General features: G+C 34.1%; 5 protein-coding genes across 5 annotated transcripts; 3 read left to right on the forward strand and 2 right to left on the reverse strand.

Annotated features, from left to right (window-relative positions):
* Positions 1 to 1081: 1081 nt before the first annotated feature.
* On the forward strand, positions 1082 to 2060 carry LOC112087598. The gene is made up of 2 exons (XM_024157541.1): positions 1082 to 1468; positions 1554 to 2060. The coding sequence occupies exons 1-2, from the start codon at positions 1082 to 1084 to the stop codon at positions 2058 to 2060; spliced, it is 894 nt and encodes a 297-aa protein (XP_024013309.1).
* An 8698-nt stretch (positions 2061 to 10758) lies between these two features.
* On the forward strand, positions 10759 to 13243 carry LOC18020470 (ATP sulfurylase 4, chloroplastic). The gene is made up of 5 exons (XM_006403129.2): positions 10759 to 11388; positions 11680 to 12085; positions 12373 to 12633; positions 12719 to 12805; positions 12892 to 13243. The coding sequence occupies exons 1-5, from the start codon at positions 10868 to 10870 to the stop codon at positions 13033 to 13035; spliced, it is 1419 nt and encodes a 472-aa protein (XP_006403192.1). The 5' UTR covers positions 10759 to 10867; the 3' UTR covers positions 13036 to 13243.
* Positions 13224 to 13957, reverse strand: LOC18020471 (vegetative cell wall protein gp1). Its single transcript, XM_006403131.2, has 2 exons — positions 13336 to 13957; positions 13224 to 13246 (listed from the first exon to the last, which is right to left on the reverse strand). Exon 1 carries the CDS (start codon positions 13937 to 13939, stop codon positions 13346 to 13348), a length of 594 nt encoding a protein of 197 aa, XP_006403194.2. The 5' UTR covers positions 13940 to 13957; the 3' UTR covers positions 13224 to 13246; positions 13336 to 13345.
* Positions 13958 to 13967: 10 nt separating this feature from the next.
* LOC18020472 (3-ketoacyl-CoA synthase 20) lies at positions 13968 to 16792 on the reverse strand. The gene is made up of 2 exons (XM_006403132.2): positions 15867 to 16792; positions 13968 to 14995 (listed from the first exon to the last, which is right to left on the reverse strand). Exons 1-2 carry the CDS (start codon positions 16656 to 16658, stop codon positions 14192 to 14194), a joined length of 1596 nt encoding a protein of 531 aa, XP_006403195.1. The 5' UTR covers positions 16659 to 16792; the 3' UTR covers positions 13968 to 14191.
* A 5603-nt stretch (positions 16793 to 22395) lies between these two features.
* Positions 22396 to 23978, forward strand: LOC18020473 (photosynthetic NDH subunit of subcomplex B 5, chloroplastic). The gene is made up of 5 exons (XM_006403133.2): positions 22396 to 22736; positions 22820 to 22883; positions 23034 to 23096; positions 23201 to 23259; positions 23650 to 23978. The coding sequence occupies exons 1-5, from the start codon at positions 22506 to 22508 to the stop codon at positions 23878 to 23880; spliced, it is 648 nt and encodes a 215-aa protein (XP_006403196.1). The 5' UTR covers positions 22396 to 22505; the 3' UTR covers positions 23881 to 23978.
* Positions 23979 to 24501: the final 523 nt, after the last annotated feature.

The following is a 24501-nucleotide window of genomic DNA, read 5'->3' on the forward strand; positions in this document are numbered from 1 at the left end:
CATCGACGCCTCATGCAAGAGGAGTAAATCTGTAGAAGAAAAAACTCTGAAACAGAAACCTTTTGCTCACTCACCAGAGACAAAATCAATTCTTTAGATTTGGTGAGAATCTTCACTCTACTAAGGATTAGTGAAGAACATCTCTCACAAAAGGAAGAATCGATCTTATTTTATAAGAAAGTCACTCGGCCCCAAGTAAAGGAATTCCAAGAATCAGAAAACGAAATCCGTTAAAATGAAAACTATTAATCTGACTAGAAGAAATATAAACATGTTGAAGAATAATTATCCAAACATATATTTTACTGTGTCACTGCCTTTTGCTAAGTCGGTAACAATATTAAATGTATTTAATTTGTAGTATAAATATGTAAACTTTGCTAAGAGATGATCAATAATAAGAAGAGAACAATTCTCTCTCGTGTTTTCTCCCCTTCTCTTTTGCTCACTCTTTCTCTCTCTTCCATATATATATAACATATACAAAACACATTTTACCATTATATCATAAATTACATAAAACGTTATCTTGATCCGCTGTTATACCTAAAGAGGTCAGATTTAAATTTATGTTTATTTCAAGTTTTACGTATTATTTTCGGGATGATAGGCTCTGCCTTCCCCGAACCGTTAATTAAATTTATATTAAAGTTTACGGGATAATAGGCTCTGCCTTTCCCGAACCGATCATTGAGATAGGCTATGCCTTCACGATCATATGATCATATGGTAGACTATGTCTCCTCAGATCATATATATGGAGTAAAAGGTTAAACTTCCTCCCTGATATTATGTTTACGGAGTAGAAGGCTCTACCTCTTCAAAAAATTATATGGTAGGCTCTGCCTCCTCAAAAAATTATATGGTAGGCTCTGCCTCCTCAAAAATTATGGTAGGCTCTGCCTCCTCAAAAAATATGGTAGGCTCTGCCTCCTCAAATTATATGGAAGGCTCTGCCTCCAATATTACTTTAAATTTTATGCTTTATTATGTGTAAAAATTAAATTTTTATTATGTTTTCTCGTTAAGCAGATGTTAATACTGAACATTTGCTAAATTGATAAAATTATATACAGTTATAATGTCGAATTTGGCGAAGCTCGAAATCTCTGCCCTTGATGTGTCTGGAAAAAATTATATGTCATGGGCAGTAGGTGCAAAAATGCATCTAAGAGGAAACGATACCATCGATAAGTCGGAAACGACATCAGATGAGAAAAAGGCGAAAGCCATGATATTTTTGCTCCACCACATCGATAATAGTTTAAAAGAAGAATATATCACGAAAGAAACTCCTGCAGATCTTTGGCAATCTCTTAAAGATAGGTTTGATCACCAGAAATATGTGATCTTACCAAAAGCCAAACATGAGTGGTTAAACCTCCGGTTTCAGGATTACAAAAGTGTTGGTGAATATAATTCCGCTATATTCGGAATTACTTCCAGGATGATGTTATGTGGACAGGAGGTAAGTGATTTCGACATGATCGAAAAAACTCTCCAAACATTTCATCCTGGAAATGTAATCCTGCAACAACAATACCGGGCAAAAGGTTACCACTTACTCGGAGTTGATGCAAGTCCTCCTTGTAGCTGAACAAAATAATCAACTCGTGATGTTGAACTATCAAACTCGTCCAACTGGATCATCGCCATTCCCAGAAGCGAATGTTGCGTCATCCAGTCAAAATAATAGAACCGAACGTGGACGCGGGCGCGGTCGAAACCGTTACCGCGGTCGCGGACGAGGTCGTGGACGAGGAAGACAAAATGATGTTGGTCGGGAAGCAAGAAAGCAAAAGGAAACTGCTTGTTACAGATGCGGCATGAAAAATCATTGGGCAAAAACATGTCGTACACCAAGACATTTAGCCGATCTGTATCGAGCATCACAAGATGCCAAAGAAAAGGATAAAGGAAAGAATTTTGAAACCAATTTCATCTCTGATGAAGCTGGAACTTCCTTTGATGACATAAATGATTATACTCATCTTGATATCGCTGATTTCCTAGTTGATCCAGAAGAATCAACGGAAACAAAGCGATTAAGATCGATGTAATGTAAAGTTTTCTCGAAGAAGACAAGAAAAAACCCTATGTAATTTTAAATAAAAATGTAATATGTTTTTGTTAACAAGACAAGGTTTTCTTAATATAAATAACTTTTAAAATCATGTTCTGATTTATTAATGCATTTTCTTGCATATTTTGATTTAGATTATGTCATCATTTGAGATTCAGGATGGAGATACATGTCTAGCCGATAGTGCTACGACACATACTATACTTAAAGATAAAAAGTATTTCTCCTGTCTCAAAATAAAGGACTCCGCCGGAAGCGTGGGTACCATATCTGGTAATGCAAATATTATAATTGGCTCCGGAAGAGCTAATTTTTCAATGCCAAGGGGGACAAAGTTTGAAATAAATGATGCATTATATTCCCCCGAATCTAGTAGAAACTTGCTAAGTTTTAAAGATATCCGAGGAAATGGATATCATATAGCAAGTACAAATAAGAATGGCATTGAATATCTTTGCATTATATCTGAGAGGAAACGCGTATTGGAAGAATTACCAATGATGTCCTCTGGGTTATATTGCACAAAAATAAATATGACTGAATCCTATGTTACAGTAAACCCAGGGTTTACTAGTACATTTAGAGTATGGCATGAAAGACTTGGCCATCCTGGATCAGTCATAATGCGAAGGATTGTGCAAAATTCGAATAGCCACCCATTGAAAAACCAAAAGATTTTTCAATCGGGAGAGTTTTCATGTCAGGCATGTTCTCAAGGAAAACTCATAACTAGGCCCTCGCCAGCCAAAGTTGGGAATGAATCTCCTGTATTCTTAGAAAGAATACATGGTGATATATGTGGGCCGATTCATCCACCGTGCGAGCCATTTAGATATTTCATGGTATTAATTGACGCATCTACCAGATGGTCACATGTGTGTTTATTAACCACAAGAAATATGGCTTTCGCAAGATTCATTGCCCAAATAATCAGGTTGAGAGCGCAATTCCCTGATTATGCCATAAAGAAAGTCAGGCTTGACAACGCTGGTGAATTCACTTCAGCAGCCTTTAATGACTATTGTATGTCATTAGGAATCGATGTTGAACATCCGGTTCCACATGTTCATACACAAAATGGCATGGCTGAGTCTTTAATAAAACGGTTGCAACTGATAGCAAGACCGTTAATATTGAGAACAAAACTCCCAATTACTGTATGGGGACATGCTATATTGCATGCTGGGACATTGGTCCAGATGAGGCCAAGTGCATATAATGAATATTCCCCAATACAGTTAACATCTGGCAAAGAGCCAAATGTATCCCATCTCCGTATATTTGGATGTGCGGTCTATGTCCCAATAGCCCCGCCACAAAGAACAAAAATGGGGCCACAAAGGAGATTGGGAATATATATCGGCTATACGTCACCAAGTATAATTAGATATCTTGAACCAATAACTGGAGATATGTTTACGGCACGTTTTGCCGATTGCCACTTTGATGAAAATGAATTCCCAGCGTTGGGGGGAGGATCAAGAGAATCACCAAAGGATATCACATGGTGTACACAAACCTTGGCTTATCTCGATCCCCCTACCCATCAACGCGAAATGGAAGTTCAAAAAATCATACATTTGCAAAGGTTGGCAAACCAGTTACCTGATGCGTTCACAGATATGAGAAAAGTGAAAAAAATCATATATCCCCGCTGCTAATGCTCCATCAAAAATAAATGTTCCGGAACTAGTTATTGATGGGAATAAAGCAAATGAACCGCGGGTTCAGTTAAAGCGCGGGAGGCCGATGGGCTCGAAGGATAAAAATCCTCGAAAGAAAAAAAAATTGGGAGACAAGGTTCCAGAAGAACCGAATAAAGAAAAATGTCTTGAAGACATTGGTGAAAAGGTTATAGAAGAACCATATAAAGATATATGTCCTGAAGACATACATGAAGAGGTTCCAGAAGAACCAATTAAAGAAGTTCGTCTCGAAAACAAACATGATACTGAAAAGTATGAGATTTCCATTAACTTCGCCCAAAGTGGGACATTATGGGCTAGAAGCGAGATAAATGATACAAATGGAATATTCTCCTTTTCGGTATCTAAAGAAATTGAAAATGAAAATGATGATCCAGACCCAAGGTCCGTGTCAGAATGTCAGAAAAAGTCTGACTGGGAGAAATGGCAGATTGCCATGAAAAATGAATTAAACTCCCTGAATAAAAGAAATGTCTTTGGACCTATAGTCATTACACCAGAAGATGTAATGCCAGTCGGGTGCAAATGGGTCTTTGTGAGAAAAAGAAATGAGAAAAACGAGGTTACAAGATATAAAGCCCGACTTGTGGCACAAGGGTTTTCTCAAAGACCGGGAATTGATTATGAAGATACATATTCCCCGGTCATGGATGCAATCACATTCAGGTACTTAATGAGCCTAACGGCATCTAAAAATCTAGAAATGTACCTTATGGATGTTGTGACTGCATATCTATATGGATCACTTGATAGTGATATATATATATATGAAAATTCCAGAGGGAGTAAAGATCCCAGAAGGATCAAAGATGCCTGAAGCATCTAAAGACATATGTTCGGTCAAATTACAGCGATCACTTTACGGATTAAAACAGTCTGGACGCATGTGGTATAATCGCTTAAGTGAATATTTGTTGAGTAAAGGATACATCAACAATGCGATATGCCCTTGCGTATTTATTAAGAAATCCTCGTCCGGATTTGTGATCATTGTTGTATATGTTGATGATCTGAACATAATCGGAACTCAAAAGGAGATTGATGATGCACGAACTCACATGAAAGAAGAGTTCAAAATGAAAGATCTTGGAAAGACAAAATTTTGTCTAGGGCTCCAGATTGAGCATTTCCAAGATGGGATATTTGTGCATCAATCAAATTACACCAAAAGAGTGTTAAAACGCTTTAAAATGGATAAAGCAACTCCTTTGAGTACTCCAATGGTCAATAGATCACTTGATATTAACAAGGATCCATTTCGACCTTGTGAAGATAACGAAAACATATTAGGTCCTGAAATACCTTATATGAGCGCTATCGGTGGGCTTATGTATCTTGCAAATTGTACTCGACCAGATATAGCTTTTGCTACTAATCTACTTGCAAGATACAGCTCATCTCCTGCGCGCAGACATTGGAACGGGATAAAACATATTTTTCATTATCTCCAAGGTACGATTGATCTGGGTTTATTTTATCATAGAAACCCCAAAGTTGGTCTAGTTGGTTTTGCAGATGCAGGATATTTATCAGATCCGCATAAAGCTCGATCGCAAACTGGATATGTTTTCACAATTGGTGGAACGGCGATCTCATGGCATTCTCAAAAACAGACTTTGGTCGCCACTTCTTCTAATTATGCGGAAATCATTACTTTTCATGAAGCATGTAGAGAATGCATAGGGCTCAGATCCATGACTCAACATATACAAGGTGCAAGTGAAATAGTCATCGATACGGAACCAACAAAAGTATTTGAAGATAATGCTGCATGTGTCGCTCAACTAAAAGAAGGCTATATCAAGAGTGACAGAACAAAACATATTCCTCCAAGATTTTTCTCTTATACGCAAGAGCTCGAGAAGAATCAAGAAGTCGATATCCAATATGTTTGTTTATGTGAAAATGCGGCGGACCTCTTTACAAAGGCGCTTCCTACTACAGTATTCAGAAAGCATATTCAAAGTATCGGAATGCGTCATTTGCGGGATTTATAAAGAGAATGTTATTTCATTATTTTAGGGGGAGATTATGTTACTATACTCTTTTTCCCTTGTCATGGTTTTTATCCCATTAGGTTTTTCCATAATAAGGTTTTTAACGAGGTAGTACGTAATACATTAACGATGATGATGGATAATTAAGGGAGAGTGTTGAAGAATAATTATCCAAACAAATATTTTACTGTGTCACCGCCTTTTGCTAAGTCGGTAACAATATTAAATGTATTTAATTTGTAGTATAAATATGTAAACTTTGCTAAGAGATGATCAATAATAAGAAGAGAACAATTCTCTCTCGTGTTTTCTCCCCTTCTCTTTTGCTCACTCTTTCTCTCTCTTCCATATATAATATATATATAACATATACAAAACACATTTCACCATTATATCATAAAATACATAAAAAAACAAACCGTGATTTTATAGTCAGAATTATTTTTTGGACTAAGCCAGAAATTTACAACAAAAATCACGTTCTAATATAAGAAACATGGGTCTAGGGCCTCAAATTTTTGAGAAAAAAATTAGAAACCTTTTCTTTTGCAAGATTTATACATACATATTTGACTTTAATTTTTTTTAATTTGGTTCTAGTAGACTCAATAGAATTAGTTAGCGCCTCTTCAAGTGAAAATAAGAATCAATAAAATAAAATAGAAGCTAATCCAAAGAAAATAAATAAATAAAAAGAAATACAGCATTACAATATTAGGATAAACAATTTTCTCAGTGTATTTCTGTTGTAGTGTCTTTTTAAAGTTTACCAAAGTCATTAAGTTTGATATTTGTACTTTTTATTTCTTTTGCTTTTATTTCATTTTTCATAATTTCTAGTGATATTTTTGTCTCAAATCATAACCACAAATATTATAAAACGATGTTTAAATTTATAGATATCACCGACAACACAAAAAACTATATGAATATTCTGTTGTAGAAATAAGTTTTTGTTTGTAGTTCTTAGTTTTTTTATTAAATAATAATATTAACTTTTATAGACAGATTTCATATTTTTTTGATGTCTATTATTATGGGAAAACGGTTTATATATACCTCAACTGTACATTATAGTACCAATAAGTACATGTATTTTTTTGTTATGCCTACATATATCTGAACTATAAATAATTTGAATATTTATACCTGAGCTCAATTTTTTGGACGAATCATGCATTGACTCTTAATCTGTTAGTCAACTCCGTCAAATTATTAATGGGGCTGACTCACCTACCATGCTGGAATTCCTGTTAGAGCAGAAACATGATGCAACATCGTTTTGCATAATTCTGGAAAAGAACACTTTGCATGCTCGAGGAATCAAACTCTGAACCACCCCTATTGAACCGAACCCATAAACCAATAGACCATATGTATTTATTAATGATCTATCGCATATTTAGACAATTTTAATAATCTCACACCCATTATTAAAAAACAAATCAATACGATGTCGTATTGGTTATTCATTTGTTTTAATCTTCTCGGATTTGGACAACAATGGAATAATCTTTTTGGATTTTTTAGGTTCCTGAAGTTTTTATCCAAGTGGAGTTTCTACATATACAAGCTTTCGGCATTCCTCTTTATCTTTCAGGAACACCACGACTCATACTTACACTATACCCTACAAATTTATAATTGAATTGAATTGAATACAAATTCATACTCACACTATACCCTACAAATGCATCTGGTCTACTGGTTCTAGGCTCGATTTGATGGGTGTGATTCTTGTGTGATGTGGGTTCGTATCCTCGAACTTGCAAAAAAAATTTCTTTTCCAGAGTTATGCAAAACAACATCATATTACATCTTTGTTCTAACGGAGATTCCAGTATGTCAGGTGACTCAGTCCCATTAACAAGTTGACAGAGTTAACTAACGTGTATATAGTCAATGCACGATTTAGCCAAAAAAAAATCGAGTTGGAGCACTAAAATTCAAATTATATATAATTGAGGTATGTGTGAGCATAATAACAAGAAAGTAAATGCATTAATCGGTATCATTTGGTGCAGTAAAGACATGAATAAATCGCTTTCTCAATTATCTTTCAGTGGTTTGGGAAAGGATTGAGTATGTGTTTGCCTCCCAACCTTGAGATCAATTCCACTTCACCATCAGATATACTTGAGAATTTCTTGATATAGACCTCGGCTGCTGGGCGGCTGGAAGCTTAGGATTACTCCAATTATTTTTTTTTAAATGATTTAAATTAGTTGGTTAGTGTATACAGGTTAGTTAGTGAGCCAGAGTAAATGAGCACGTTACAGAAATAAGCATGTCGAGCGACTAAGCAAGGTAAGCTTGTATTGTATCCAAAAAAAAAGCAAAGAAGTAATTCTTAGAGAAATATGCAAACAAGCATAAACCAAAAAAATAAAAAACAACGAACTAGGCATATAAATCAAAGAAGCAAAGAAGGAAACAAAGAAATAAGCTTAAGAATATTTAGAAAAAAAAAAGTGGCAAAGGAGGAAGCAATCAATGAAACATGAAAGCAAAGAAGAAAACAAGCATTTACAAGATAGGCACACAAGGAATTCAGTAAGCAAATAGGCAAAAACCAAATAATTAAGTGATTAAACAAAGCAAGGATTCAAGGACGTAAATGTGCATGAATTATGTAATTTCGAAACCAAGGCGCCTGTGTTTATTAAATTATTCATGCAAAAAAAAATCATTTATCATGTTTACTCTTGTTTGAGAGACCACATCAAAAGTTTACTGGGGTTAGAATTTGAAAACAGCATAAATTACTTGCTATTGTCGAATATTTATGTCTCAGTTAACCGTTGGACTGACGTGGAGAAAACCCCGGAAATTATGAAAGACCACCGTTTTCGTTTTACTCAAGAATTAGTAATACTAGATTTATAATCTGCGTATTGCGCGGAATTTTATTTTTAAACAGTTAATTCATTATATTTATCTTCTTATTGCTCTTGATTTTATTAGACTCATTTTTTATCTTTATATTATCATATTTTTTTATTTTTTTTGTCTTTTTTCTCATCTTCAACATTTATGTCCTCGTGTTTTTTTTAAATCTTCTTTATCAGTTTTGTGTTCTTCTTTTTCTTCTTTTTTTTTTTTTCATCTTCCTCTTCATCTTCTTTGACTTCTATTTTTTTTATTTCTATTGTCAACAGCCTAAATACCTAGAACGATTCAACTTTTTTTATTATTTTTTCTTTCGATATTTTTTCATATTTTCTGATTTTGTTTCGTCTCTTATTTTACTTAGCTTGTGTATATATTATTCTTCTTTTATTTTGTCTCCATCTACACGTTAATCTTTATATTTTGATTTTTTTCTTATTCTTCCTATTGTTCTTATTCTTTTTCATCGTCTATGATTTTCATTTTCATCCTCATCTTTTTCTTTAACTATGTTTTTTTATTGTTTTCCCAATTTTTACTATTCTTCTTCTTCTTAATGAAAAGTAATAATTATAAACAATGAGTGAATTAATCTATTATATTAAAACAAAACCACTTTTAGTGTTTGCTTCCAAACACTCTCAAAATTTTTTAAAAATATTTAATTTTATATATAATTCGAAAATTTGATATTAATTTAGATAACTACGATTTCTTAAATATAGCTTATATTTAATTCAAAATTCAACTATTTATTTTTTGTAATTAATTAAATTCTTTAAAATATATATTAATTTAAATTACTTTAAATTTCTTTAAATATAATTTAGATTTAATTTAACATTTAAATTTTAAATAATATTTTTTGAATAACACATATGATTAACAATATCTTATTATATTTTTTTAATCATATTCAATCAAATTAGAATTTTACATATTAAAAACTGATAAATATTAATATTATATGATAATTTGACGGATGGTTTAAGTTTTTTTTCCTAATTATAATCTTATACGGATTAGATTATCAAAACATGCAATATATTGAGAAAAAATTATTTTAAAATTAGTATATATTTATATTATATGGTAATATGAACAGATGGGTTAGAATTATTATTTTATAATCACGATCATTTTCAGATTAATATAATGAACGAGTTAGAAATATGTTTTTAGAATAACGGTCATTTTTTATTAATAAAATGACTGTGTTAGAATTATGTTTTTATGATCATGGTCATAATAAGACTAAAAAAATATATCTAAACAAAAAAAAATCTTTATCACTAATTAAAAAAATTAGATCTATAAAAATATAAATTACATTACAAATTTAGATTTATAAAAAAATTCCGTGCGAATGCACAGGATAAAATCTAGTTAAGTCATTAACTTTAGTGTTTGTATTTTTTATTATTAAATGAAAATAATACTATTTAAAAATGTGTGAATTAATTAAGTCATTAATTTTAGTTTTGTTTTTCTATGCTGATGTGAACACCTTAGATGGAGAGAAAACTGTGTGAATTAATTAAGTCATTAAATTTAGTGTTAGTGTTTTTCTTTTATTAACTAAAAATAATATTATTTAAAATGTGTGAATTAATTAAGTCATTAATTTTAGTTTTGTTTTTCTATGTTGATGTGGACATCTTATCTTAGATGGAGAGAAAATTCTCCCGTTATATAATAGATTTTAATTAATGCAGTTATACCATAAAATCATATGAGTATATTTAATGTTATTTAAAAAAACATGTTAATCCCACCATAACTCGATACGTGTATCCCAATTCCCTAAACTATTACAAAGAAACAATTATATTTATATTTACAATAGTTTCTCTCAACAAATCTTGTCTTTACTCAGAAGGAAAAAAAATAAAACAGTTGTTATGTTGTCCTTTAGTGAGGACTAATCAAATAATAATAAATAAAAGTTTAGCTGGTGGGGCGAATGGTATTAGGTGCTAATTGACACATCAAAGTAGAACGTTATTAGACCAATGTCCATTCATTATCCACTCATCGATATTTTTACTTATTATTTAATGTATAATGTATAGTCCAATTTTATCATGGATCCACTAAATGTGTCTTAATTACAAGCTTTTTTGATTAATCAATGCACTCTTAAGAGACGCTTAAACAAGTTTTCTTAATTAATCTTTAATTTCCAGCCTTCAATGGCTTCTTCAGCCGCCACCGTCTTCTCCGATTCTTCTTTTCGATCTTCGCCTCTCCACAACAACCACCGTGTTTCCCGTTATGTCACCGGATCCTCCCCCTTCATCTCTCTCCGTCGCCGCGGGGGTTCTCTCCGTCGCCGCGTTCTCGTCGCGAAATCGGCGCTGATCGAGCCGGACGGAGGGAGACTCGTCGACCTCGTCGTCGAGGAATCGCGGCGGCGCGTGATGAAACGCGAGGCGGAGACGGTTCCGGTAAGGATCAGGCTGAGTCGCGTGGATCTGGAGTGGGTACACGTGCTCAGCGAAGGCTGGGCTTCTCCGCTCCGTGGGTTCATGAGACAGTCCGAGTTCCTCCAAACACTTCATTTTAACTCGATCCGGCTCGAAGACGGCTCCGTCGTCAACATGTCGGTTCCGATCGTGCTTGCGATCGACGACGAGCAGAAGAGTCGAATCGGCGATTCTGACCGAGTCACGCTCGTTGACTCGTTCGGTAACCCAATCGCCATTCTCAGCGAGTGAGTTTCTTTTGTGTATTTTGAATTTTCACATCAAAATCGAACATGGTTCCTTGAAAACCTCTGCGAATTTGTATGAATAAGAACCGAATTTGTGAAATTCTCGAGTAGATTAAACTGATTCTGACGTGATTGATTTGATTCTCAGCGAGTGAGTTCGTTTTTGCATTTTCAATTTCACATCAAAATCAAACATGATTCCCTGAAAATCTCTGCGGATTTGTATGCATAAGAACCTAACTTGTGAAATTCTCAGTTTAATCTGATTCTGATGTGATTGTTTTGAGCCAGCATCGAGATCTACAAGCACCCAAAAGAAGAGCGTATAGCAAGAACATGGGGAACAACAGCTCCAGGTCTTCCTTACGCAGAAGAAGCAATTACCAAATCCGGAGACTGGTTAATCGGAGGCGATCTACAAGTCCTGGAGCCGGTCAAGTACAACGACGGTCTCGACCGGTTCCGTCTATCACCATCTCAGCTCCGCGAGGAGTTCACGAGGCGAGACGCGGACGCGGTTTTCGCCTTCCAGCTCAGGAACCCTGTACACAATGGTCACGCACTTCTCATGACCGATACTCGAAGAAGACTTCTTGAGATGGGTTACAAAAACCCAGTCTTGTTGCTGAATCCACTTGGAGGGTTCACTAAAGCAGACGATGTACCTCTCAGCTGGCGTATGAGGCAACACGAGAAGGTATGTACTAATAAAAACCCTTATTTTCGATTCCTTCTCTTCCAAGTAACAGAGCAATTTCCTCCTCCAGGACAAACATTTGAGATGATTTTAGATTCTGTTGCATATGGAGTGAAAATGTTGAAATTGCTGTTTCCTGATTAATGAAAGGGAAACCAAGAAACCCTTTCTTCCCCTACAAACCCTTATTTTCGCTTCCTTCTCTCCCAAGAAACTCTTTATCATTAGATAGCTCAAGGATTATGGTTGTATATGGAGTGAATATGTTTGTTGCTTTGATCTTGTAGGTGCTTGAGGATGGTGTTTTGGATCCAGAGACGACTGTAGTCTCAATCTTCCCATCTCCGATGCACTATGCTGGCCCGACCGAGGTTCAGTGGCATGCCAAAGCTAGGATCAACGCGGGAGCCAATTTCTACATTGTTGGTCGCGATCCAGCCGGTATGGGCCATCCGGTAGAGAAGAGGGATCTATATGATGCTGATCACGGGAAGAAAGTGCTCAGTATGGCACCGGGACTTGAACGGCTCAACATTCTTCCCTTTAAGGTTTCAATCAATTAAGATCGTTAGCTCCAAACTCTTAAAATTTTGCAAGTTTTAAGTCTGACAGATTTTGGATTTGTCTGCATAGGTTGCTGCGTATGATACAACTCAGGGGAAGATGGCCTTCTTTGATCCTTCCAGGTCTCAAGACTTCCTCTTCATATCAGGAACCAAGGTATACTCTGATTCTACGATCTATTTCCATATCCAAGATTCATACTTTCGTGAGACATACATATGGATGGGGTTTTATTATTGTAGATGCGTGCCTTGGCAAAGAAGAAAGAGAACCCACCAGACGGTTTCATGTGTCCCTCTGGTTGGAAAGTGTTGGTTGATTACTACGACAGTCTCAACGCCGAGGCTAGTAATGGAAGGGCTTCGGAAGCTGTCGTTACCGCTTAAATGCAAAGGTTACGTGTCCCACAAGTTACAAATTTCTCTGTTTGCTACGTACCAAGCTCTGTATATCAAGAAGCTTACAATAAAAGCAATGTGTGTTTGTATAAAACATCTGTGTTCTTTGCGTCTCCGTTGTCATCGAGTCGCATCGATTTGTACCAAATTTACGTATTGCTGTTAATAAGAAGAACTCTTGTGATTGTGTTCAACCGTACTATACAAGGAAACATAAACTGTAATCTAGAAAGTAAAAAAAAAAAAAAAAACTAATTTAGACAAGATTGCAGAAAAACAGAGTTTTACGTATGTTTTGTTACATGATTGTGGGGCCCATAGGCGGTGGCGGATCTATTCCGGGCAGTGGCGGGTCGATTCCCGGCGGTGGAATCTCCGGTGTGCGAGGTGGTTCCCAGTTCGGAGGCACAATATCAGGTGGTCTTTCAGGCACGGGTGGATCTGGGGTATCTGGCATTGGTGGAGACGGAGATGGTGGAACCGGAAACTCAGGACCTGGATTTTGCGGCGGTCCAAGCGGTGGTGGATCATTGGGAACCGTAGTAACTTCCGGTGGAGTTTCTGACGGATTTATCTCCGGTATATAAGGAAGCTCTGGAACTTCTAACGGAGCCCACTCTGGACCTTTACTTGGCCGTGAAGGTAGCTCTTCCTCGGAGGGTGACCCACCGGGAAATTGAATTTCCGGTTCTCCGGTTTGGCTAACGAAATCGAACTGGGTGATAGTGTTAGTCAAGGACATTAACCCTCTAACCGGTTTAGTAGTACACGAGACCGATTTCACCGCTCCGATTAACCGTGTGCACCATGGCTTAGCCTTGGGTGAGAATAAGAAGAAAGATCCTCTCATAAGTTTTGTAGAAACTAAAGACATAACACAACTCTGCGACATTTTCTCTCGTTTGCTCTAATTAAGATCATTTCTTAGAAAGATACAATTTTATTACAGGTTTCAAGTACATTGACACGAACCATATACGTATCATTATTGATTGACACGTTGTAACACGTGGCAAACTTGCACACATGAATGAAACCATATACATATGTTAAGATAATTAATACTAGTAAATAATATATGTCACATAAGTACATTAAATAAAAACATAACAAATGTTTCACCAAAAGAATTAAAACAAAAAAATTAGGAAGACGAAACCGGAGTGATCCTAGGAACTGCAACAGGAAACTCATGAATCTCATCACTCCAAGGATTCGTCTTCTCATTCTTCGGATTAATCGTTCTCAAAGCTTTCCAAACAGCACTATTACACTTGAAACCGGATCCAAAAGCAATCTGCCAAGTCCTATCTCCTCTCTTAATCCTCCCTTTAGCTTCACTATAAGCAAGCTCATACCAAAGCGAGCTACTCGAAGTATTACCAAACCGGTTCAACGTCATCCTAGACGGCTCCATATGCCACTCGGATAAATCAAGATTCTTCTCTATCTCATCAAGAACGGCTCTGCCTCCCGCGTGGATACAGAAATGCTCAAAAGCTAGCTTGAAATCAGGAATGTAAGGCTTTATCTTCTTGACTTTGAAGACTTTTCGAGCCACAAGGGTTGCGAAAAAGAGAAGCTGTTCCGACATTGGTAAGACTAGTGGTCCTAGAGTTGTGATGTTTGTCTTGAGAGCTTCTCCGGCTATGGCCATTAGGTTTTTGGAGAGAGAGACTCCGATTTTGCCGGTTTCTTCTGCGTTGTTGTCTTCTCGTTGGTACACGCAGCCGAATGCGTTGTCATCGGCTCCTTTGTGGGTACGTACGGTGTGGATGAGCTGATATTTTGAACGGCTGCGATCGGAGGAACGGTTAGAGAGAAGTACGGCGGCTCCACCCATACGGAAGATGCAGTTAGAGAGAAGCATTGATCGGTCGTTGCCTAAGTACCAGTTTAGGGTTATGTTCTCTGTGCTCACAACTAGTGCGTATGAGTTTGGTTGTACCTGCATGCATTATTGTCACGATTTGATAAGTACCAAAAATATGTAATTATACGTAAAACAAGATTTTAGAAACTAATTGTAGTTGTCACATGTGTATGCACCTAAGACCTAACGTTAATGTATATCTCATTCAAGAACTTTGATTTAACTTGCCAACCAGATTAGAGATTTAAGAAACTTGCAAGCACGTGCTACCACGTTAATTTTTCTAACTTTGTGTAAAATAATAATGCAACAAATCCTAAATTCCTAATACATGTACTGTTGTGATTGTAATAAATAAAAGGAATCAATTTTTGTATGCAATAAATAAAATAAAACGATGGTCATTTAACACAACATTATGGTTTTGCCATTTTCACAACTACCACCAACCCAAAGACCAAAAGGCCTGTCACTGTCAGAATTTTCATTGACACGTGACTTTTTTGACCTTTATGCTTCCATACAACTCATCATAACAATAAAAAGTTACAACTATGATTCGATTTATAACATATGATTCGATTTTGAATAAATTAGTCATATTTACGCGTTTTTTTGGTTCTTTTTGTTCAATCATACTTACATGTTTATAGCAGATAATAATGACATGAAAGCGAAGTCAATCCAAAAAAATCTAGCTGGTAAATTTGAATTAAATTCTTATTAAGTTAGACAGACCCGGAAATGATTAAAACTTTTTATGTTCCTAACAATTTTCAAATTTTATGAGCTGTCGTTAGCCTTTTCAACGTTTGTAACGCCAAATAAGAAAAGTTTTTCCACGAATCACGACGACTCATTATCTAACCGGATTAAACCATACCGAATAATTATAACAGAATCTTAACAAGTATCAAAACGAATTAAACAATAAAAATATATTTACCTGGAGAAGCTGTTTAGCGAGATCAATGGAGATAAGTCCAGCACTACAACCCATTCCACCAAGATTATAGCTCAAAATATTCCCTCTAAGCTTATACTTATTCACAATCATCGCAGAAAGTGACGGAGTCGGATTAAACAAACTACAATTCACCACAAGAATCCCAATATCCTTCGGTTTAATACCAGTTTTCTCAAGAACCGCGTCGATGGCTCCGAACATAACCGTCTCGGCTTCTTTCCTCGCTTCTTCCATACAAGGATTAGGAGGAACACGAAGAAGAGCTTCAGGGAAGTAAGTTTTCTGACCAAGACCGGATCTCTCGAGGATCTTTTGCTGAAAAGCAAGATTATCTTCCGTGAAGATACCTACACGTTGAGATCGGTCCATGAACGTTTCTCGAGTGCAGATTAAAGAAGGGTCTGGTTTGTAGCATGAGAAGTCGAGGAGGAAGACACGGCGAGGACGGGTGGTGAAGTAGGCCGTGGAGAGAGAGATTAGGAGCCCGGTGGCGAGTGTGGCGGAGAGGAAATGGAAACGGAGGTGATTGTAGAGGAGAGTGAGGTCGTTGAGGGAGAAGGAAGAGAGGTTTGCGATTGTTGCGGCGAGGAGAGGGAGGAGGAGGATGTAGAGAGCATTGGAGATTAGGTAATGGTAACCGAGTTTGACGTATTTGAGACGCACGGATAAGAGGAAGTTTGGGAGGTTGTTTGGGTTTTGGTTTTGGTTTTGGTCGGAATTTGTGACGTGGACAGGGACGGGACGGTGAGGTTCGTTTTGGTTATGGGTCATGGTGAGAATGATGAATTTGTTCTTGTTGGTGAGGAAGATTGAGAAGAGAGAATATGTAGAGAAGAGAAGTGTCAAGTGTAAGATTTGTTTTGTGTGAGAGAAGAGAATGGCCTGAAAAGTTGGAGGAGTTTTGAGAATTTAATGGGAAGTTTTTGGACAGAGAGGAAGAGAGAGAGAGACTTGGCTAATAAATGTGGTTAGGGGAAATGGGAAATATTTAAGGAAAAAAATAATGTTTTTATAGAATATACAAAAAGAATAATTCTAGCAAGTTCAAACAAGTAAATGAATACTAACGATATTTTTTTTCTGCGAAAAGAAAAAAATATATGTTTTAGGATAGAACTAAAATGGTATATTCTTCAATCATCAACAACTTGTATGTTTTAAAAAAAACATTTTGTAGCTTTAAAATATTTTTTTTATATAAAATTTACAAAAAAGAATAATTCTAGCAAGTTCAAACTAGTAAAAGTAAAACGAATAACAATGATATTGTCTCTACGAAAGAACAGAAAAAAAAAAAGAAATTATATAACTCAACTGGTATTATTATTTTAAGAAATTGTGTGAAATAGTGTGAAAATTAGAAATTTAGAATTAAATAATTATTTATACCTGTGGAGAAACAGTAATTTACAAATTACTCGTAAGTGTAACCAACCAACTCTCTTATTTCATATGAAATGCAAGTTTTATAAAAAGGAAAATAATATTTAAAAATCGAAACTTAAAAAATCAAATGGATAAATAAAGGTTATGTAGAGAGGGAAGATGCAACTACCCCAACGAAGCTTTTATGGTTTTCGACAGTTGCGATTGACACCTAAGAGAGGTCTCCGACGACTTTTATCCAATTGGTGGCTAAACTTGGCCGCGTATGTTATACTATTGTACCCTTGCTTTGACCCATTATTTTCGAGACTACCCTCGTTTTCGAACAACTTGTTGACATTGAATGTATGGACCCACGTTTGTTCAGGTGTCATGATTTGATTCGAAGAGTTCGTGTGAACTTAATGTTTGTGTATTACTATAAATTTAGAATCACTTAAATCATGGTATAGAAAATTAGGTGAATAAAGTTTGTTGAACTAAGTATGAGGAAATGTGTAGGTCACTCTACTAAACTAAATTTAAGGCATTTCCATGATCAACCCCAAAACCTTAATGTTGACGTTTTTTTGGATTCTTACTAAATTATTTTGACTTGCAAAATTAAATTATGAGTTTATTTTAGTTTAATGAAAAATTGGTCGTATTTTATTTAAGCTTGGAAAACACTGATTGCATTTTATTAGGTTAAAGTTCAACACTTTTAGATCTTCTCCAATTTATTATGAGTTCAGGAAAAAATAATTCGAATTGATTAATGTCGAAATAGAATTTGATACTTTTTTGACCCAAGAAAATAATAATATGAAATTTAGCCAAAACTAAACTCAATTAAATATCACATTATGGTAGCTATCTATACAACTTTAATTTATAAAAAAAATTCACCTGACTGATTGCCTATATAGTTGGCTAATCTAAAATTTAAGAGTGTGTTACCATTAGGTATAATTTTTGAAAGTATAATGTCTAAAACAAATACTTTTAAGTTTTAATTACCAAAAGATATAATTTTTTATTATTTAGTTAAGATAAATGATTGTTTTATTCCTTTTCCTTTTTATCTTACACACTCTTTATAATTGTTTGTTGTTATTTATTTATTATTTAAAAAAAAAATCAAATAATTATTTTGACACTATAAATTATATTTTTTTTAATGCTTTGATATCCATTTTATATTTTTTAATTCATATTTTATTGTTTAATGATAAACACATACATATCCATATAGTAGTGTTCACGTAGATACATATATAGATATTTATGCAATTATATAGGTGTATATATATGTATATACATACTTATTTATATAGTATTGTATACGTGAATAGAAATATATAAATATATATGTATACATATATATATATATATTTATCTATGTGTATATATATTATAAATGGATGTAAATATATAAATATAAAGTTAAAAAATAGAAAATAAGGAAAAAAAAAAGAAGGGCAAAAAAATCAAAAAATAGGAGTAAAATAAGATAAGTCCACCATTTTCAGAAAGTGTTTTTTTTGCAATTGTACTTTCAAAAAGTACACATAATGATAATATTTTCAAAATTTAAATATCATAAAGTTATTAACATTTTAAAAATATTATCGAAAATTGTGTAAAATATTTAGTTCAACAATTTATTCATTTTGCTCTTTTAGTTGTTTCAACAATTATTCATTTTTTCAGAAACGATTTATTCATTTAGTTATTTTAGTCTATTTGGAACCAATTATAATAATTAAAAAATAACTTTTTTTAGTCTTGCTATACTTGTCAATTTGAAGTCTACCTTATATGATGAGGATTAAAAAACCAACTCCAAATTTTGTAAGTAAAAAGCATTTAGTGGCTGGCCCTAGTTTGTTACCTACTCGGGGTGTATCAAATTGGGATCAAATCAAAAGGGTACAATGGGGAGAAAGTAATTTATAGAAATAAATGGGCCAAATAAAGAAAGCTGGAGAAAGTTGGGGTGGCAGCTTGAAAGTGCCAAAGTGGTATGGAGAAAGCACATGACATGAATTTATCAATTGGGATACACACACACTCTCGAATTTATTATTTTCGCTTTGACCTATTCCATTACGTTATCGTCTACCTCTTTTGTTTTTCTTCTTGTTTTTCGTATTTTTATTTTGATTTTATATTTTATTTTCTTACCTCATAAGTGACCAAATCTACATTTTCTGAGTGTTCTTTAATATGGGAAAAAATCGAATTATTTCATAGATTGTAATGTCGGATCGGCACGGATCAACAAGTCAACGAATTCTTCTTTTTATTTATTTATTAATATGTATATTTCAAACATATATTATATATACAGAAAAAATTTAGGATTTTATTTAAAAATTGCGTTTTTGAGATGATTTTTATGACACTTTAATTTATTATTATGAATGAAATATATTAAAAATCTCATCCGAAACTAATCCAAACTCGATTTTCTTGACCGAGCGAATCAAGTCAAACTGAACATTGTATTTTTTTTATAGTCTATTTGACCATACTATAGTACCACAGATAAAATTGAATATATATTAAAACCTATTGAACCTCATCAAAAACTGATCCAAACTTGACTTCTTGACAGAAGAAAATAATTTAAATATTTAATTTCATAACTAAATATTTTGACTTAACTATTTTCATTAGTATGATCTTAGACAAGAAAAATGAACGATCTTTGTGAATACTACAACATAGATCGTTCATCGTTGTGTCCTTATCACAAAGATCAATGTGTTAAAATAAGACCGCGTTTCAAAACACTGCTCTACAGATTTCGAATTATTCTTGTTTGTTTTTTTGCGAATTTACAACACTAACTAATAGATAAATATTAAAAAAACATTGTCTTAATTATAACATGCCGACCTACTATTTTAGTGATCCCAATTAAATTGTAATCTCATGCGTGTGAATCTATTACATGCGCGTAAGAAGTTTTGTATTTGATCACTTCGATCAGTTGGCATGTGTCAACACAATATGGGGGGAGTTTGTGTGTTAAGCCATCCAATATATTAAATTAACTAGACAACTTATTCTATTTGCTTAAGATATTTCCTACCAAACGAAGCAATTCCGGTAAGAAATTACTCCTGGATAAAACCATTCTCCACCACACACAACTCTTTCTTCTTCATTAGTTTTACAATAGACAACTTGTTCAAGTCATTCTTAGATAAAAAAATCTAACTAGTATTGTATTTAGGTAAAAAAGTATGTTCTAAATATAGTGATGATTTTTCTCCACCTTTAAACCGGCAATATATCACAAACTTTCAAGCATATGAGGATTCAAGTTTTTTTTTTCTTTTATATTAATAAAAAACAATGTAAAGAAACGGCTTGTCAAAATCAATTTTTTTTTTGGTAATACTTACTTACACACTATTTTGGATGGTTTGGTATGATGATTTATACACGAATAGACATTCTTTCTTAATATGAATCCAAGTGAAAGCTTGGAACGTCGATAATATAATTATGAACAAAGTTAAAATACAACCAAAAATCGTTAACTCATTGAAAAATTAAAAGTGAGATATTATAATATATATGTGGTTTTGGATTAGGGAATATACGGATGTCGATCCAAAAACTCGTAATCACTAGAAAAAAAAAATGAAATGATTATTTGCACGAGTTCGAGTGTCACTACTGCAATAAATTTGACGGATGATACCTTGCATATTTTAAGAAAATTAAGGTCATTGATTGGTATAGTGCTATTTTATATGGCTAGTCTAATTTTAACTTTTGATTGTGGATATTTATCTTAGCGCTATTATTGTGTGTGTGTGTCATATTTCAAATTTCATTTATATTTTTATGCACAGTAAGCTAATTTCTTCGATGGATTAATTAGGAAAACTAACAAGATCAGTGGATCACTTGTACCTTAAGTCCCTATTTTAAAAATATGTTTCGTTGAAATTACTGCTGACTTTTCATTTGTTATACTATAATTTCTATAACTAAAATGTAGGTGGCAATCCATCCATCCACCCATATAGTAAACCCAAATCTTAGTTTAATATTTTTGTAATTAATTTAGGGTGAGATTTGATCCCAATTCCCAAGTAGTTGAGACATAATGCTATTCTATGCTGACTATCCATCAGTAAATTAAAGAAAATTTGGTCTATTATTTGTTTATTTTATTTTTTGTTTGTATTGTAGCCTAAAATATGACTTGCTAACGATTAACTAAATACTCCCTCCGTTTCACAAAAAGTGTCGTTTTAAGGTTGTATTTTTGTTTCACAAAGAGTGTCGTTTTATATTTTCAATGCAAAATTTTAAACAATATTCCAGTTTTAACTCTATTAATTTAATGTATTTATTAGATAAAAATAAGTTATTTAATGTATTAATAAGGGATAAATTATACTTTTAATAATTTTCTTAATATGTGTGAAAAATGTCAGAATAACATTCTTTATGAAACGGAGGGAGTAAAGAGCAGCATTTAATTTAGTTTACCCTCCAACCACTCCCACCTTAATTAATTCCTGTTTGGAATCATTTGTTTATGATTCTTATCTAACTGTTCCCTAAATTAATACTCCTTTATACAACTAAACAGACCAAAGCAAGGCCAGCTAGATATCTTACTTGAATTTAACAACAAAATTAGCGGTACATAAATTTATTGTTTAAGGAACTTTTTTAGTAAGCATCCGACTAATCAGTTTAGGCATTACCATTAATATATTTATAATAATAATTTTGTAAACAATCATTAAAGATAAAAAGACAGAAAAATGTATTTAACATTATTTAAATATTAAAAGCAATAATATTGAGAAGAAACTCAATTAGTTATTGATTCACCTTTGATTAATTAGTTAGAGTGTTAGACAATAGATCTTCTCTCAACATCCGATTAATGTGTATCGATTTTGTCTAAAAGTAGTTGAATCTATAAATGATGTGGAGTGATGATCGTCACATAAATTTGGACCAACGAACCAAAATTGGGCCGAACATATAGTATTGATTTCAGTTAAGGACAAAGTTGGGCCGTTAACAATGAGTATAATAGTCTTCACGTGGCGCTTCTAGATTTGTTTGTCATTTGATAATATAACAGTCAGTAAGTAATCACTATTCTTCTTCGCTTACACAAGAAAAAAGAAGCGCGGATTTTTCATATGGCTCCAAAACTCTGAGACACACAAGCAAGAAACAGAGAGAAGAAGATAAAGCTACAAAAAAATGGCAACGATAAATTCAACGGTCACGATTCTCTCTCCCAAATCGATCCCAAAAATCATCGATTCGAAGACCGTCGGTTACGGTTTATCTCCCAATGTCGTCAAATACGTCAATTCCTCTTGTCGGAGATTGAAGTTAGCGAAGCTGGTCTCGGCGGCCGGTTTATCGCAGATCGAACCAGACATCAACGAAGACCCGATTGGTCAATTCGAGCTTAACAGCATTGAAATGGTAAGATTTGAGTATGGATTCTTGGAGGTTTCGTGGGAGATTTGGTGATATTTGTTCTTCGGGTGTTTCTGGTTTCGTTGCAGGAGGATTTCAAGTATGGTTATTACGATGGAGCTCATACTTACTACGAAGGAGAAGTTGAAAAGGGTAAATTTTAGTTTTATTGTTTGTTCTTGTTTTGATTCTTGTTCTTCTTGTTCTTGTTCTTGTTTCGTGTTCTTGGTTCTTGTTCTTATTTTATCAGCCAAATGATTTGTTGTCTTCATGAAATTTGTTTTTTTAAAATGTTTTCTTCAGGAACATTTTGGGGAGCTGTTGCAGATGACATTGCTGCAGTTAATCCTCCATCTGGATTTCAAGGTTATCCATTTTAACCCCATTTTTGATGCTTTTTTATGGGTTATGTTTTGTCTCTCTCTTATTGATTGAAACTCGAAAATCGTTGGTTTTGTTTGCATTTGCAGGTTTAATCTCTTGGATATTTCTTCCTGCTATAGCTGCCGGGATGTATTTTGATGCTCCGGTAACTTTTAAAACTTTTGATTTCTTCCAAAATGATGAATATGAGCTTATCATAGGCTTACACTCAAAACTAATTGGTAATAAGTGAATTTGTCTATATACTTTATATATTACTTAGGTCCAATCTAAATTCCCAATGTGGGATATTCTCACACAAAGTTTTCATTAGTGCAACTTGAGCTATAACTGGCCTAGGACTGAAACTAGATTATAGATGTTGCGAGTTGGTTAGAGAAAAGTTAGTAAAACCTGTGGATTTATAAGCCTTGTCTCAAACAGATTTAATAAAATTGTGGATTTTCTAGTGTTTGATTGTTATTTAAGAGTCACTCATTAGTCAAGTTTCTCTTGTTTGCTAAGGAAAGGAGTTGTGTGTATGAATGTGTTGCAGGGTGAGTATATGTTCATAGGTGCGGGGTTGTTCACGATAGTGTTCTGTATAATAGAGATGAATAAACCAGACAAGCCACACAACTTTGAGCCTCAGATTTACAAATTGGAGAGAGGAGCTCGTGACAAGCTCATGAATGACTACAACACGATGAGCATCTGGGACTTTAATGACAAGTATGGTGATGTCTGGGATTTCACCGTTGCGAAGGATGATATAGCCACAAGATAAGATATTGATTCTCATTGTAATGATGACTTTTGATGGAAACTGTTTATAAATGTTACTATGTGTATAATATAGATTGTTATTTCTATTAGTTTTGTTTCTATGGTTCAATGGATCTCATGACACCATCAGGGAAAAGAATCCTTAGAGAAAGACCGGTTAAACCATCAACGAAAGTGAAGGAGATGAATTGGCAAGTTGTAGCGGCTAGATGTCGAAACCGTGGTCGCGGGAATAGAGGTGGCCGTAGCTAAATCGATTCTTGGTGCTAATCTTTCTGCTAAACCGAAGCGGAGGACTCGGTTTATTTGCTAGGTCATTTGATTGTGATCTAAATTTTACACTTGTTGTAACCTACTAAAACAATAGGATTTTCGTCATTGTTGTAACCGCCATTATGAATAAAAGAACTCGTTCTTTAAAACAAAAAAAGGAAAAAAAGGAAACCCCTTTGTCTAGAATATTAGGTTTCTGTTTCTTTTGTTTAAACATGTTAGCTTATGTATATATGTTTGCATAATTTAGCCGTCATTAGTATTTTTGGTGGTTTACCAAAGCTTTTACACCAAGGTTTGGAGTTCAAACGGCACAAAATGTTACTTACTACGGTTATTATATATATAT

Source organism: Eutrema salsugineum, unplaced genomic scaffold (assembly GCF_000478725.1).
Source record: "Eutrema salsugineum unplaced genomic scaffold, Eutsalg1_0 scaffold_17, whole genome shotgun sequence".
Lineage (NCBI taxonomy): Eukaryota > Viridiplantae > Streptophyta > Magnoliopsida > Brassicales > Brassicaceae > Eutrema > Eutrema salsugineum.